Source organism: Aegilops tauschii, chromosome 1, assembly GCF_002575655.3.
Source record: "Aegilops tauschii subsp. strangulata cultivar AL8/78 chromosome 1, Aet v6.0, whole genome shotgun sequence".
Taxonomy (NCBI): domain Eukaryota; kingdom Viridiplantae; phylum Streptophyta; class Magnoliopsida; order Poales; family Poaceae; genus Aegilops; species Aegilops tauschii.
The window spans coordinates 139,257,291-139,272,135 of NC_053035.3; the positions used below are offsets into that span (position 1 = coordinate 139,257,291).

General features: G+C 39.8%; 1 protein-coding gene across 1 annotated transcript in view; it reads right to left on the minus strand.

The window, feature by feature from the left end:
- Positions 1 to 235: 235 nt before the first annotated feature.
- The window catches only part of LOC141027842 (uncharacterized), a 104,958-nt gene continuing 90,348 nt past the window's right edge, over positions 236 to 14,845 (minus strand). Inside the window, exon 5 of the mRNA XM_073505368.1 lies at positions 236 to 240. Coding sequence (XP_073361469.1) covers positions 236 to 240 — 5 coding nt within the window. The remainder of the gene's footprint in view (positions 241 to 14,845) is intronic.

Consider the following 14,845-nt stretch of genomic DNA (forward strand, 5'->3'; position numbering starts at 1 on the left):
TGTTCCTTCTTGAGCACCTTTGTTTTGAGGTGACCTCCTCATCAACAACAAAGTCCTCATCTTCAGACTCTGAGGTTCTCTTCTTCCTTTGCCTTGTTGCAGACTTAGGCAAATTGCTTGGGGTGCTTCTGCTACCCTCATCATAGCTGCTGTTGGAGGGACTAGTGCCCTCACTGAGATTTACCTGCTCCTCTGACCTGTTCTGACTATCACTGTTGTTTGACATCTCTGACACTCACCCTGTGAATAGATAGGTACAAGTAGAGTAGATGAGCATCACAAAGCACAGCTATTTTGGCAAAAAGTTGACCCAAAAACTTAATTTCAGTTTTCTGCAGAAGGCATTTCAGAGCTACTGATATGACAAACTCGGTGACACCGAAGCAACTTTAGAGTCTAAACATACAATTTCGGTCAGACCGAAACACGGTTCGATGACTCCGAGATGCTAGGGTTTCACAGAGAAAGTGAACTCGGTCACACCGATTCGTACACTTCGGTCAGACCGAGTAGTACATGTGCAATGGCCTGGGCCAAATCGGTGAGATCGAATTCTTCAAATCGGTCGGTTCGAGATGAGTTTGGCGGAAACCTAACCCTAAGTTTTTGCATCGAATCTATTCTAGAGGAAGTTTTATGTGGGTAGATTGATTTCAATCGTGGCTAGAAACATGGCATTGATCTTTGTGCAAGAATCAGAGTTAAAGAAAGCACAAAGAGGTCGAGTTCGTACCCTAACTCGGTGATGAACTCGCTACAGCGACAACGGCGGTGGAGATTCCCGTTAACGGCGACGGAGACCAGCGGCAGGAGGGTGCTGGCAACGACGGAGATGATCCAGAGACCAGGAGGGGCGGCAGAGCTGGGTAGGCACGGTTGTGAGTTTGAAGGAATTTCCAAAATTGAACCCGCGGTATATATATACCCAGTCATCATCGGTGTGACTGAGTGGAATGACTCGGCAGCACCGAGATGCATAATCGCAAGCGGTTACTGCAACTCGGTGAGACCGAACTGTTCTAATCGGTTGCACCGAGGTGAAAACCTAGATCAACTCAATGATTTCAGTGAGACCGAAGTGAATGAATCGTTCAGACCGAAAGCCATTAAGCGTTTTTGGAAGTTTAAGCCCTTGACAGATCGGTGGCTCTGAGTGCTCCTCACCAGGTGGGTCCGAATTTGACTTGATCAAACTTTGTGATGTAGCATGAATAGAGTTTGAGATAAGAAAAGCATAGATAGCTAGAGGGAGTTCTTAGGCATTCTTGTCCATCCATTTGGTAAAAATAAAAACCAAACAATCAAAGCAACAAATCGATGTAATTGAATGAGAAAAATATGCAATCAACATGCTCACACAATAAGATAGCAAATGAAATATGTGGCAAAGCATGCACAGACACTCTAGCATCTATCAAACAATTGGAGATGACTAGGTCATCTATATATGAGTATATTGACTGAGGAGTCAAATGAGAACATTTGATCGTGGGTCATACTCATTGTTTAAGCACAAGTGGGGTTACCACTTTTACATAAAGCATTGTTGTGTTCACACCATTAGAGTTGCTTTGGCTCAATTCTTAGAGCAAAGCTCCCTCTAGATGTGATATCCCTCCTAAGAGGGATGAACTAACCTTGGGTTTGGTCGATGATGACTTCATGTAGGTGTCGAAGATGTAGATGCTCAATGTTGATGTAGATAATTTAGAGCAATCCATTGGAGTGAGTTGCACTTTCAATACCTACATGGGTTAGTCCCACAAGGAACATACACGGATATCCATAGACATAGAGTGAAATACACATATGATGTTGTCCATGAAAGCATTAGGTTACCTTGTCCCTTGTCTTACCAATAAGAGGGTTTGTGACTCCTTGAACTAGTGCAAGATTTGAAAGTTGATTGCACTTGTCCTTGTCAAAATGAACATGGGTGAAGTATGTTGGCGGAGTCACCCACAAGAACTCTCTAGTTCTTCTTCTTTGGGACCCACATCAACTTGATGGCGATCCTTGGAGTTGTAGTCATACTTGATGAAGTAGAACTTTATGTAGTCTTGGGAACCCACTTGACCAAGGCCTTTGGAGCTTCTTCAAATGAATCAATCTTTCTTGAAGCTTGTCTTTGCCTTTTAGCTTGTGGTCTTGTGGTGGAAGATGATCTTGAGCTTGTGTTCCCTTGAAAGAAGTGGGATCATACTTATCTTGTTGAGGAACAAACTTCGTCTTGGGGTATTGATCTTCTTCCCACTCAACTCCATTGGCATTCAACTTGCGTTCAAAACAAACACCTTGATTCTTCTGGTGCCTTCCTTGCTTGCATACAATTTCCTCAAATTGCTTACTTCCGGCAAGACTCTTATAAAGACCTTTCTCTATAATTCCCTTCACTAAGCTATTTTCTTGCTCAAGTGTAACTTGGCTAAGAGAATCATTAGTGGAATCAAGAGAACTACTATAAGCAACAATATTGGATTTAATATGATTATTGTTACTACTAGAAGAAGAATCTTTCTTGCTCTTGTTGCTTGATTTTACTTGTGGCATGTAAGTAGACAAGAGTAAACACTTGGCAATGTAAGAAGAACTTTTCTTATGAAGATCATCATCGATTGCTTTTAAGAACCCATGCTCTTGCTCTAGATTGAGCTTTTAAAAGCATAGCTTCTCATGAGTCTTTAAAAGCTCTCGATGATCCTCTAAGGTAGTTTCATGAGCTAACTTAAGAGTGTTTAGTTCTTTAGTTAGACGCTCAATCTCCTTCTTATCGTTGTCATTCATTTCTTCTTGATTAGCATGATTAATAGCAATTTCATCATAGTTTTCATTACTAGATTTCTCAACAAGTAAATCATCATCACCTAGAAAATCATCTTCATCACTATTGAAATCAACATACTCGGGGTATGATACCTTGGGGCCTTTAGCCATGAAGCATCTTCCAATCCCTTCATTTGGTGAGTCGAATATGTCGTAGGAGTTGGATGACACAAGTGCAAGACCGGCAACACCTTCATCTTGAGTATATTCGGAGTCGGAGTGATAACTTCTCTCGGAGTAGTTGTCAGAGTCGGAACCGGATACCCATTCACCAACATGAGCTTGATGTCTTCGTCTTGTGTAGCTCTTTGATGACTTGTCCTTCCTTTCGAATCCTTGCTTCTGCGAGAGGGTCTTTGTTCATAACGATCATCTCTACTCCTTCTCTCCCTTGGTGGTGATTCCTCTCTTTTATTTCTCCTTTTGGGTGAGTCTTCTCTTCTTTTGTAGGGAGCCGCGCACTCACTAGAGTAGTGTCCGGGTCTTCCACAATTGTAGAAATTGTGATCACGACTAGAAGATCTTTTGTCATTGTAGGACCTTGACTTGGAACTTCTCTTTGCTTCTACTCTTGTAGAACTTTTTGAAGTTCTTCACCATTAGGCTCAATTCTTCATTGAAGGCTTGTTTCTCAGTTGATGTTGTAGGGGCATCACATGAAGCTTTGTAAGCACCACTAGACTTGTTTTGAAGCTCTTCATTATCCTTAAGTGACATTTCATGAGCAACAATTCTACAAGTGACTTCTGTTGGCTTGAGATCTTTGTAACTGGGCATCATTTGGATCAAGATGCCCACGGTATCATATTTTCCATCCAAGGCAATTAGGATCTTCTTGATGATGAATCTCTCAATCATCTCTTCACTTCCTAATCCGTCAATCTCATTTATGACGAGAGCAAGCCTAGAGTACATTTCAGCGACTCCTTCACCATCCTTTATTTTGAACTTGTCGAGTTGACTTTGAAGCACATCCAATTTTTGGATTCCTTGATGGACTCGGTACCTTCGTGCATATCAACCAAAGTATCCCAAATTTCCTTTGCATTCTCAAGGCGGCTGATTTTGTTGAATTCTTTGGGGCACATTCCGTTGAAGAGGATATCTCAAGCTTGAGCATTGTATTGCAACATCTTCAATTCTTCCGCGGTCACTTCATGAGTCGGTTCTCTTCCATCTTCGAAGAATTCACCTTGCAAACCAATACACACAATATCCCAAACCGCGGGGTTATGTCCAAGAATATGCATTTTCATCTTATGCTTCCAACTAGCAAAATTTGTACCATCAAAGTAGGGACCTCTATGGTGGTAATTTACTTTGCTAGACGCCATACTCTCTGATAACCCACAAGTATAGGGGATCAATTGTAGCCTCTTTCGATAAGTAAGTGTGTCGAACCCAACGAGGAGCTAAAGGTAGAACATATATTCCCTCAAGTTCTATCAACCACCGATACAACTCTACGCACGCTTGACGTTCGCTTTACCTAAAACATGAAACTAGAAGAACTTTGTAGGTGTGATAGGATAGGTTTGCAAGATAATAAAGAGCACATAAATAAAATCCAGGGGATGTTTAGATAAAGACACTACTAAGTTAGTTTTAGTAGAGAGCTTTTGTCAACAAGAAAGTTATTTGTCCCTAGACAATCGATAACAAGTACCGATAATCATTCTTGTAATTTTATATGAGGGAGAGGCATGAGCTAACATACTTTCTCTACTTGGATCATATGCACCTATGATTGGAACTCTAGCAAGCATTTGCAACTACTAAAGATCATTAAGGTCGTGAAACTCGACCATAGCATTAATTATCAAGTACTCTTTACTCCCATACGCCATAACCCACCTATCCGCGTTTGGGCTGCTGTCATCCCCCACAACACTGACAATAAGCAAACCATGAACATATTGCAACATCCTACAGCAGGGGCCCCTCACATTTGCACGAGACGGAGGGCACCGTAGGACAGCACCATAAATAAAATATACAATCATACCAACCAAGATCACAATTAAGCCACATGACAAAACGGATCTACTCGAACATCATGGGATAACCATAGATCATTGGGAAATAATATATGGAGTTGAGCACCATGTTTAAGTAGAGATTACAGCGGGGAGTAGAGGTGTTACACCGCTACATAGAGGGGGGGAGAGTTGGTGTTGACGGTAGCAAGATTGTTGGTGTTGATCGCCGTCACGATCCTAGCCCCGGCGGCACTCCAGCGCCACCGGGAGAGAGGGGGGGAGAGCCCCCTTCTTCTTCTTCTTCTTCTTCTTCTTCTTCTTCTTCTTCCTTGGCCTCCCACCTAATGGGAGGAGATTTCCCCCTCTGGTCCATGGTCTCCATCGCCATGGAGGGGCAGGAGCCCCTCCGAGATTGGATCTCCCTCTCTGTTCTCTCCTATTTCGCGTTCCCCAGATCTGGCTGAAAACTGTTTCTTATATTCCCGGAGGTCCGTAACTCCGATTGCGCTGAGATTTTAACATGATTTTTTTGGATAGAAGCTTCCTTGCGCCCGAAGTAGAGCTCCAGCCGACGTACGAGGTGGGCACAACCCACCACCATGCGCCTGGCGCAGGGGTCGGATCCTGGTGGGTTGTGCTCACCACAGGACTCCGTTTGCGGTGATTCCAACTCCCAAAAATCACATATATTCCAAAATAATTCTCCATGAAATTTTATTGCATTTGGACTTCGTTTGATATGGATTTTCTGCGATACAAAAAACATGTAGAAAACAGGAACTAGCACTAGGCACTGGATCAATAGGTTAGTCCAATAAATCATATAAAAAGTTGCCCAAAACATGTGAAAGTTGTATAATATTGGCATGAAATAATAAAAATTATAGATACGACGGAGACATATCAGCATCCCCAAGCTTAATTCCTACTCGTCCTCGAGCAGGTAAATGATAAAAAAGATAATTTTTGATGTGGAATGCTACCTAGCATAAACTTGATCGTCTATCTAATCATGGCTTGAATATTAAGACATAAGTGATTCAAAGCAATAGTCTATAATTTGACATAAAGACATCAATACTCAGGCATCCCAACAAACAATTATGTCTTTCAAAATATCAATGCTAAAAAAGCTATCCCTACAAAATCATATAGTCTTGTCATGCTCTGTCTTCTTAACACAAAGTATTTATCATGCCCAACCCCGATGACAAACTGAGCAATTGGTTCATACTTTTTAACGCACTTCAGCTTTTTCAACCCTCATGAAATATATGAGTGCAAGCCATGGATATAGCACTACGGGTGGAATAGAGTATAATGAAAGGGGTAAATATAGAGAAGATAAAAAGGTAAGAAAATCTCATATCGATGCGGCTAACCAACGGGCTATTGAGATGCCCATCAATTGATATCAATGTGAGGAGTAGGGATTGCCATTCAACGAATGCACAAGAGCTATAAGTGTATGAAAGCTCAATATGAAAACTAAGTGGGTGTGCATCTAATCCTATGATGAAAAATTCCCACTAGTATATGAAAGTGAGAACATAGGAGACTCTCCATATGAAAAACATGGTGCTACTTTGAAGCACAATTGTGGTAAAGGATACTAACAATGCCCCTTCTCTATTTGTGTATTTATTTTTTCTTTTTTTCTTTCTTTCTTTCTTTTTTCCTTTTTTTTCTTTTTTTCTTTTTTTCTTTTTCTCTCATTGTCTGGAGTCTCATCCCGACTTGTGGGGGAATCATAGTCTCCATCATCCTTTCCTCACTGGGGCACTGCTCCAAAAATGAATAATGATGATCATCACACTTCTATTTACTTATAACACAAAAGAAATAAAAATTACAACTTGATACCTATGAAAAATATGACTCTATATGAATGCCTCTGGCAATGTACCAGGATGTGCAATGATCTAGCGTAACATGTATGAAAAATGATGAACGGTGGCTAAGCCATAACTACTATGCCAGCTATATGATCATGCAAAGCAATATGACAATGAATGCTCAAGTCATCAAGCAGAAGCGGTGGAAGTTGTATGGCAATATATCTCGGAATGGCCATGGAAAAGCCATAATAGGTAGGTATGGTGGCTGTTTTGAGGAAGATATAATAATGCTTATGTGTGATAGAGCGTATCATATCACGGGGTTTGGATGCACCTACGAAGTTTGCACCGACTCTCGAGGTGAGAAAGGGCAATGCACGGTACCGTAGAGGCTAGCAAATTGCGGAAAGGTAAGAGTGCGTATAATCCATGGACTCACATTAGTCATAAAGAACTCATATACTTATTGCAAAAGTTTATTAGCCCTCGAAGCAAAGTACTACTACGCATGCCCCTAGGGGGATATATTGGTAGGAAAAGACCATCGCTCGTCCCTGATCGCCACTCATAAGGAAGACAATCAAGAATAAATCATGCTCCAACTTCATAACATAACGAGAGACTATACGTGCATGCTTCGGGAATCACATACCTTAACACCAATATTCCTACTAAACACAACCGTTTCCTAGTACCTCCCACATATTCCATCTCTATATCGCAAAAACTATTGCAAGGAATCAACCATATCATATTCAGTGATCCATAAGTGTTATGTACGATTTTATGGCTAACCATGTAATTGACCAATTCCTTTTGACTCTCTAAATATCTATAAGTGAATCAAGAGAGTTTAATTCTTTCTACAAAAGACCATCCTCTAATAGATATAAGTGAAGCAAAAGAGCATTCTTCAAATAACGGTTTTCTATGTGAAGAGAAACAGGCAATCCATACTTCAAATGATATAAGTGAAGCACATGAAGCATTCTATAAAGCCACACTCAAAATATATAAGTGAAGGGCAATGAGCATTCTATAAATCAACCATGGACTATCTCATACCAGCATGGTGCACAAAAGAAAATTCAAAACTAAATGCAAAAGACACTCCAAGATTTGCACATATCATGTGAACGAAACGAAACCGAAAACATACCGATACTTGTTGAAGAAAGATGGGATGCCTTCTGGGGCATCCCCAAGCTTAGACGCTTGAGTCTCCTTGAATATTTAATTGGGGTTCCTTGGTAATCTTGCCTCTCCTCCTTCTCCTCATACCGAAACCTCCTCGATCTTTGATCACTTCATCCACACAAAACTCAACAGAAGGCTCGCTAAGTTCCGTTAGTATAATAAAGCAAATCACTACTCTAAGTACTGTTGCAAACCAATTCATACTTTGTTTTTGCATTGTAGCTACTACAATATAACTTTTTCATGGATTAATCCACTGATAGAATCGATAGTTTCATCGAAACAACCAAAACAATGCATCAAAAACAGAATTTGTCTTAAATAGGATAGTCTATAGTAATCTGAACATTCACCATACTTATGGTACTCAAAAATTCTGAAAATTTTAGGAAAAATAAACATTTTGTATAGAAAGACAGTGCAAAAAGTTTCAGAACCATTTGACGTTCCAGTAAAAAATGTAAAATCGCGCACTACAGCCAAAGTTTCTGTTTTGCACCGCACAAACCAACAAGCAATTTAAACATCCTAAAGGCAAAAAGCTTGGCACATTATTTTTATAATACAATGGATTTGTACAAGGGGATAATTATTATTTTTGAAAATTTTCTGCAATTTAAGATTCACAAAGTTTCCATGGGCATGAACAAAGTTCAAGGCATGCTCCCGCTTCCACGGTGCTCGTCCTTCTCACTTTCACTTTTATTTTTGTGAAGTTTTAAGTTCCCCTCTATATTTTTTGTTTTAAAACATTATAAAAGCACTCAACATAAATAAATGACTCTCTAAAACTTCCGGTTTGTCTCCCTGGTAGCGCTTTCTTTAAAGCCATTAAGCTAGGCATAAAGTGCTCAAGTAATGAATCCACCCGGATCCCAAGGTATATCAAAGCGAATTTTAATTAACAATGATTTGGCATTTAGTAGTGAGCACAAAGCAACATATATCATGCAATGGCGAAGTCTAACTCTCTTCCTATGCATCGGCATGTCATAAAAGAACAATTCATGCACATCTAGTAAAGGACAATACATAGTATAACTAGTTTGTTGCAATTTTATCGTGTTGGAAACATAGAGAGGCAGAGATATAGTTCCTCTCTCATAATAATTGCAAGTAGGAGCAGCAAGCACATGCATATTATATTCATCAAAATCATCATGTGCAACGGTAAAATGCAACCCATCAATATAATCCTTAACAAGAGCAAACTTCTCCGATATAGTGTAGTTGGGAGAATTCAAAAAGATAATAGGACTATCATGTGTGGGTGGAATAGCAACAATGTCATTCTTAACATAAGGAACTATAGAAAGTTCATCTCCATAAGCATATTTCATATTGGCATCTTGGCCACAAGCATAGCAAGCATCAAGTTCATCAAAAAGGGATATTTCAAACGAATCAACAGGATCATAGCAATTATCATGGCATTCATCCTTCGGTAAAAACGAAGGGAAATTAAACAATGTATGAGTTGAAGAGTTACTCTCATTAGAAGGTGGGCATGGGTAGCTAATCCGCTCTTCCTCCTTTTGTTCTTCGCTCTCCTCGTCATCTTTTTCATCCAATGAGCTCACAGATTCATCAATTTCTTCTTCCATAGACTCCTGCAAAATATTAGTCTCTTCTTGGACAACGGAGATTTTCTCAATAAATTCATCAATATCGGAATAGTTTTTATAATTATCATAGCAATATTTAAGGATGGCAAAGTTTTCAGGTCTATAAACATCATCATCAAAAGCTTCATTCTTTTCAAACAAAGATTCAATTTCATAAGCACCCTTAAAAGCAACAAATTCTTCTATTCGTTCCACATCATAGTAATCATAAATACCATTAGCATAAGAAGCCATGGTTTCATTATCATTAAATTCACATGAAAAAGGAAGGTGTGGAGCATTCATCCTAGAGCAACAAGTAAAATCATATGTCAAGCATAAATCCCGAGCATACCAATGCAACATATAAATTTGATCCCATAAAAGTTTCCCTTTTTGTGTCAACCGATAATCCCTAAAGTATTCACGTTGATCCAACGTTACTCCCATTATCATGTTGAATGGGGTTTTCTCAAGATTATCCAAGTAGTGCATAATATTTTTCACATAACGAGCATCGAGGGTTTTAGGAGGTTCCCCATCTCCATGAGTAGCAAGTACCACTAATTTTTTTGGTGTTTCGTGTTCCATATCCATAGCTAAAGATAGAGAACAACTTAGAACAGAAAATAAAAACTACTTAGTGTTAAAGCAAACAAGCACACACGAGAATATTCACCCCACGCTATGGCTCCCCGGCAACGGCGGCAGAAAAAGGTCTTGATAACCCACAAATATAGGGGATCAATTGTAGCCTCTTTCGATAAGTAAGAGTGTCGAACCCAACGAGGAGCTAAAGGTAGAACATATATTCCCTCAAGTTCTATCGACCACCGATACAACTCTACGCACGCTTGACGTTCGCTTTACCTAGAACAAGTATGAAACTAGAAGTACTTTGTAGGTGTGATAGGATAGGTTTGCAAGATAATAAAGAGCATGTAAATAAAATCTAGGGGTTGTTTAGATAAAGACACTACTAAGTTAGTTTTAGCAGAGAGCTTTTGTCAACAAGAAAGTTATTTGTCCCTAGCTAGGCAATCGATAACAAGTACCGGTAATCATTCTTGTAATTTTATACACTACTAGGGAAAACCCTAGTAGTAGCGCTTGTTTTATAGCTAGTAGTAGCGCTAGTGCCAGCGCTACCACTAAGGCGCTACAGCTAACTAGTAGCAGTAGCGCTAGAAAGGGAGCGCTACTGCTATACCTACTTAGCAGTAGCGCTTTCCTTGGGACAGCACTACTGCTACTAGTAAGTAGCAGCAGCGCTTGTTCCAAAAAGCGCTGCTGCTAATTTTTCCTGTATTTTTAAAAATACAACTTATTTTTGTTGTGTGGTTTTATATACAGTACTTTCATCATATGATTTTATGACCATGATTTCTTATTATATATAACAGTGGGTGAAATGAACGTGGAGTAGATTCAAGTGGAGGCAACATGTGGTGCATGTCAAAAGTACTACTCTAACCCAAACATGATCTAGTTTGGATTAGTAGTACTTTCGATGTGCACCACATGTTGGCTCCACTTGAATCTAATCCATGTTCATTTCACCTACTGTAGCAACCTGACCTCAGACGGTCAAGTCTCTGTGCTTAAGTGTCATCCCTGGATCGGTATGCTGACACACACAGTACTCGAGGATTTATAACAGGGGTAAATCACATGTATAAATAACGTAAATACTATTACCTCAATCCATATAGCGGAAGTAACAACAAGGTTGTGGATTCCCATCAACTCCAACAGCAAAGTTGAGTGTAGAAATCGTAACCTTAACGTATCACTTACTCGTCGTAAGAATCCTGCAACGTGAGACGTTGCAGCCACAAAGGGTCAGTACATTGAATGTACTAGAAAATTCACACCATAGGATAATGATGAATAATAGCTATCACTACATGCATATTTGGCTGGTGGAAAGCTCTAAGTTTATTTTTGCATAAAGCCAATTTTTCCCTACAACAAAGGAATATATTTTATTTAACTATCATGGTGGTTGAAACATTGAGAATGGTACCCCCATCTCAATCCCAATCAAAAGTAATTTTCAACCCAACAAAACTAATTTAGAGTGATGGGATCAAATCAATAATTCAAGTACCAGATACTCAAGATGTCCATAACCGGGGACACGGCTAATCATGGTTAGTTTGTACACTCTGCAGAGGTTTCCACACTTTTCCCCACAAGACTCGATCTCCTCCATTGGATTTCTCGCACTTCATGGTGTTTGAGAAACGGATGACCGAGACACAGTCTTTCAGAAGCATTAACTCTAACCCCAGGTAGACAGTACCAACCTACATCCCCTACATCTGCTAGCCTACCACTGGAAGAGGTCATGCAACTTACTCAACTATGCTAGAGCCCATAATAGCTTGTGGTTGCACACGAAAGTTTCTAGCATGAACAATCTTATGATCACTTTGATCCTAGGTGGCAAACCATAGGATGATCACACGGGTTCCCCGGGATCTCCTAGGACAACACTGGTATATCCCCAGGTGTCCGGGCAAGTCCACTGGTATATCCCAGGGTGCCCCTACCAATCCACCCAGATGTGTATTAAAGTACCCACCTTAAGTTAACCATTAATTAAGAATCTCACATCTGTCATGGATACACTCAAACCCAAACCACGTCTACGAGCATAGCATAGCTGTATGAGCATAATGTGAAAGTAACTCCCAAGGTTTAAATGCGGGACAATAGGTTCTTACCTCATCAACTACTTCCCACATGTTAATCAGATCCTACTCATGCAATGTTTGAGGGTTGAAACTAATGCATAAAAACTGGGTAATGAAAAGTATGATCAAAGTGTGAACTTGCCTCGTACTGTTGATGAAGATGATTCACACCCATAACTCCTGATAGTTCTACTCGTCACACTCCGGTCAATCTATCGTGAGCAAGCAATAGTAACGACACATAAGCAATCATGCAAAAGAATCGAAGAAAAGATCTCGGAAAATTTTCAAAACAAGCGATTAACTCTTGCAACAGAAAACAATTTCTAACATTACCAAAATTGGGTGAATTTGGCCTTATCAGAAAGTTTAGATCAAGAGGTTTATTTTGCAAAAAGAATCAACCAAATCGGAGTTATAAAACTCAAGTTATGGACAAAAGAAGTTTGAATACAAATATGTTTGAATTCAAATTTTAGAACTTTCAAAAATATGTTTAAGTTTTATTACTGGATAGAGGAGATCATAACGAAGAAGTGGGCGTTGGTTTTGTTGGATTTGGACAAACGAGTAAAAAGTTCTGATCGTTTGAAGATCAGGGGCTAAACCGTAAATAAAATAACTACAACTAGGTCCCTGACAGAAAACAAAAAGTAAAAGAAAAACTATAGAGCGAACGCTCGCTACAGAGACCTAATGAACAAAAATCGTTCACTACCGAAGCAAACGGACGAACGCCCGCTAAATAATAAAACAAAACGGTTTAAAAAACGATTTGGACCAGTCGGCGGCGGTTTTTACCGCGGTTCTCGGCGGTTCACCGGCGGGGCGGTTCCTCAGCGTCAACCGCTTCGGACGGCGGCGTGCTCCGGCGATGGCGACGATAGCGGTCGGCGATGGCGGCGTGCGAGCAAGCGGCGAGCGGCGCTGCTCAGGAGGAGGAGCGGCGAGCGGCATGCGGCGGCGGCGGCGCTCTGCGGCTGCGGCGGTGGTGAGATCCGACGGGAGCGGCGGCTTGGCAGGAGAGAGGGAGCCGGGCCTCGGGTATTTATAGGTGGGGGAGGGGCGAGGTGGCGTGGAGGATGGGCAAGCAGAGGCGGCGACGGGACGGAGTCCCGGTCGGACTCGGCGGCGCGGCGGCGGCGGTCTCCTGCTGGAGTCCTGCCCGCGGACGGGAGCGACGGGCGAGCTGGGCTGTGTCGGGCTGAGGAGTTGGGCCGGCCCAGTCGGGGAAGAAGAAGTTTTTTCTAAAACATTTTTTTCAGACAAACAAAAATAATAAAAACAAAATAAATAAGAATATTATATAGGCATATAATATATCAAAATTTTCAGAAAAAGATTTTCTACAAGATGAACATTTTTCCAGCATCAAATAAAATCTACAAAAATTCATATAAATCAAACAGTGCTACTACTACAATAAAACCTAAAAACATCATTTTAAAAATACCAAAATGATTTCAAATTTATTTCTCTCCAATTTTCTAATGTAGGGAATCATTTTACCCTAATTTCCATATATTTTATTTTTGGAGAAATATAATTTGAATGAAACTCCAAATAAATTGAAATAAATTTTCAAAGGACTTCAAATTTGATCATTTTAAACTTCCAACTCATATTTCATATGTTTTGAAGAAGTCATTTTATCCTCTGTGATGAAAATCATTGAGTTGCTTGAAGTTTCTGAATTTGAAATATTTCCAAGTGAAATTCAAATATTTTCAAAAACCCTTTTCATTTATTTAAATGGAAGAAGTCATGTCATCTTCTCTCAAGGGTTTTGTGTTTGAACAGAATTTGAATTCATGGAGATCATAAATGCAAAATGAAAGTTTGGGAAAGTCCTTTTATTCCCTCTCATTTAACTTCCAAAAAGTTTCGAATTTTCACTCAATTTCACACAAGCAATCATACAATCAATCAAAACTATCTATTTAATATAACATTCCAAAATTTAGAATTTTGGGATGTTACACCTACTGATATATATAATAACTCATCATGCTCATATAACAACTTAGAATCATGCATCATCGATCATAATAATAAATAACTCATCATTGGTATCATAATAACAATTCATACTCATCATCATCGATCATACAACTTCTACTCGATACCACATCATCATCATAGTCATCTAACCAATCCTACTTAGTTGTTCTTAGCACATGATCATGAGTATTATTAACTAGGACCTACTACCTTCTCTTAGGTAAAATAGCATAAACCAAGATAGGCCCTGACTCGCCATTATGAAGAATGGAGATTATCCTGTCTCCAATTGTTGCCTTTCGCACAATGTTGCTTCCAAGTACCTCCTTACGACTATCCATACATTTTTTCCATTCTTTGATTTTCATGTCTTCACTTGTTTTAGAAATCCAATATGGACAGGTGAGATTCGTAGGATGACCTGGACGTATGTTCAAAACATCAAGGCGACCATTCTGATACATCAGATGAGGCACACAATCCTTCGGGATTTTCTGTTGAAAAACATAGTAATAACTTCGTAGTTAGCAATGTAGTTAAGTTTTAAAAGAATTTATGCAAAAGATGCACGGATGTCGTAATAGTAAAAAATCTTACCATGGCATCTCCATGGATCTTACCGGAGTTCAACACGTGCACTAGTGGCACGTATTGACCATAATGTGGAGGAGTTTTATAATAGATATTGTAATTCTCAAGATCAG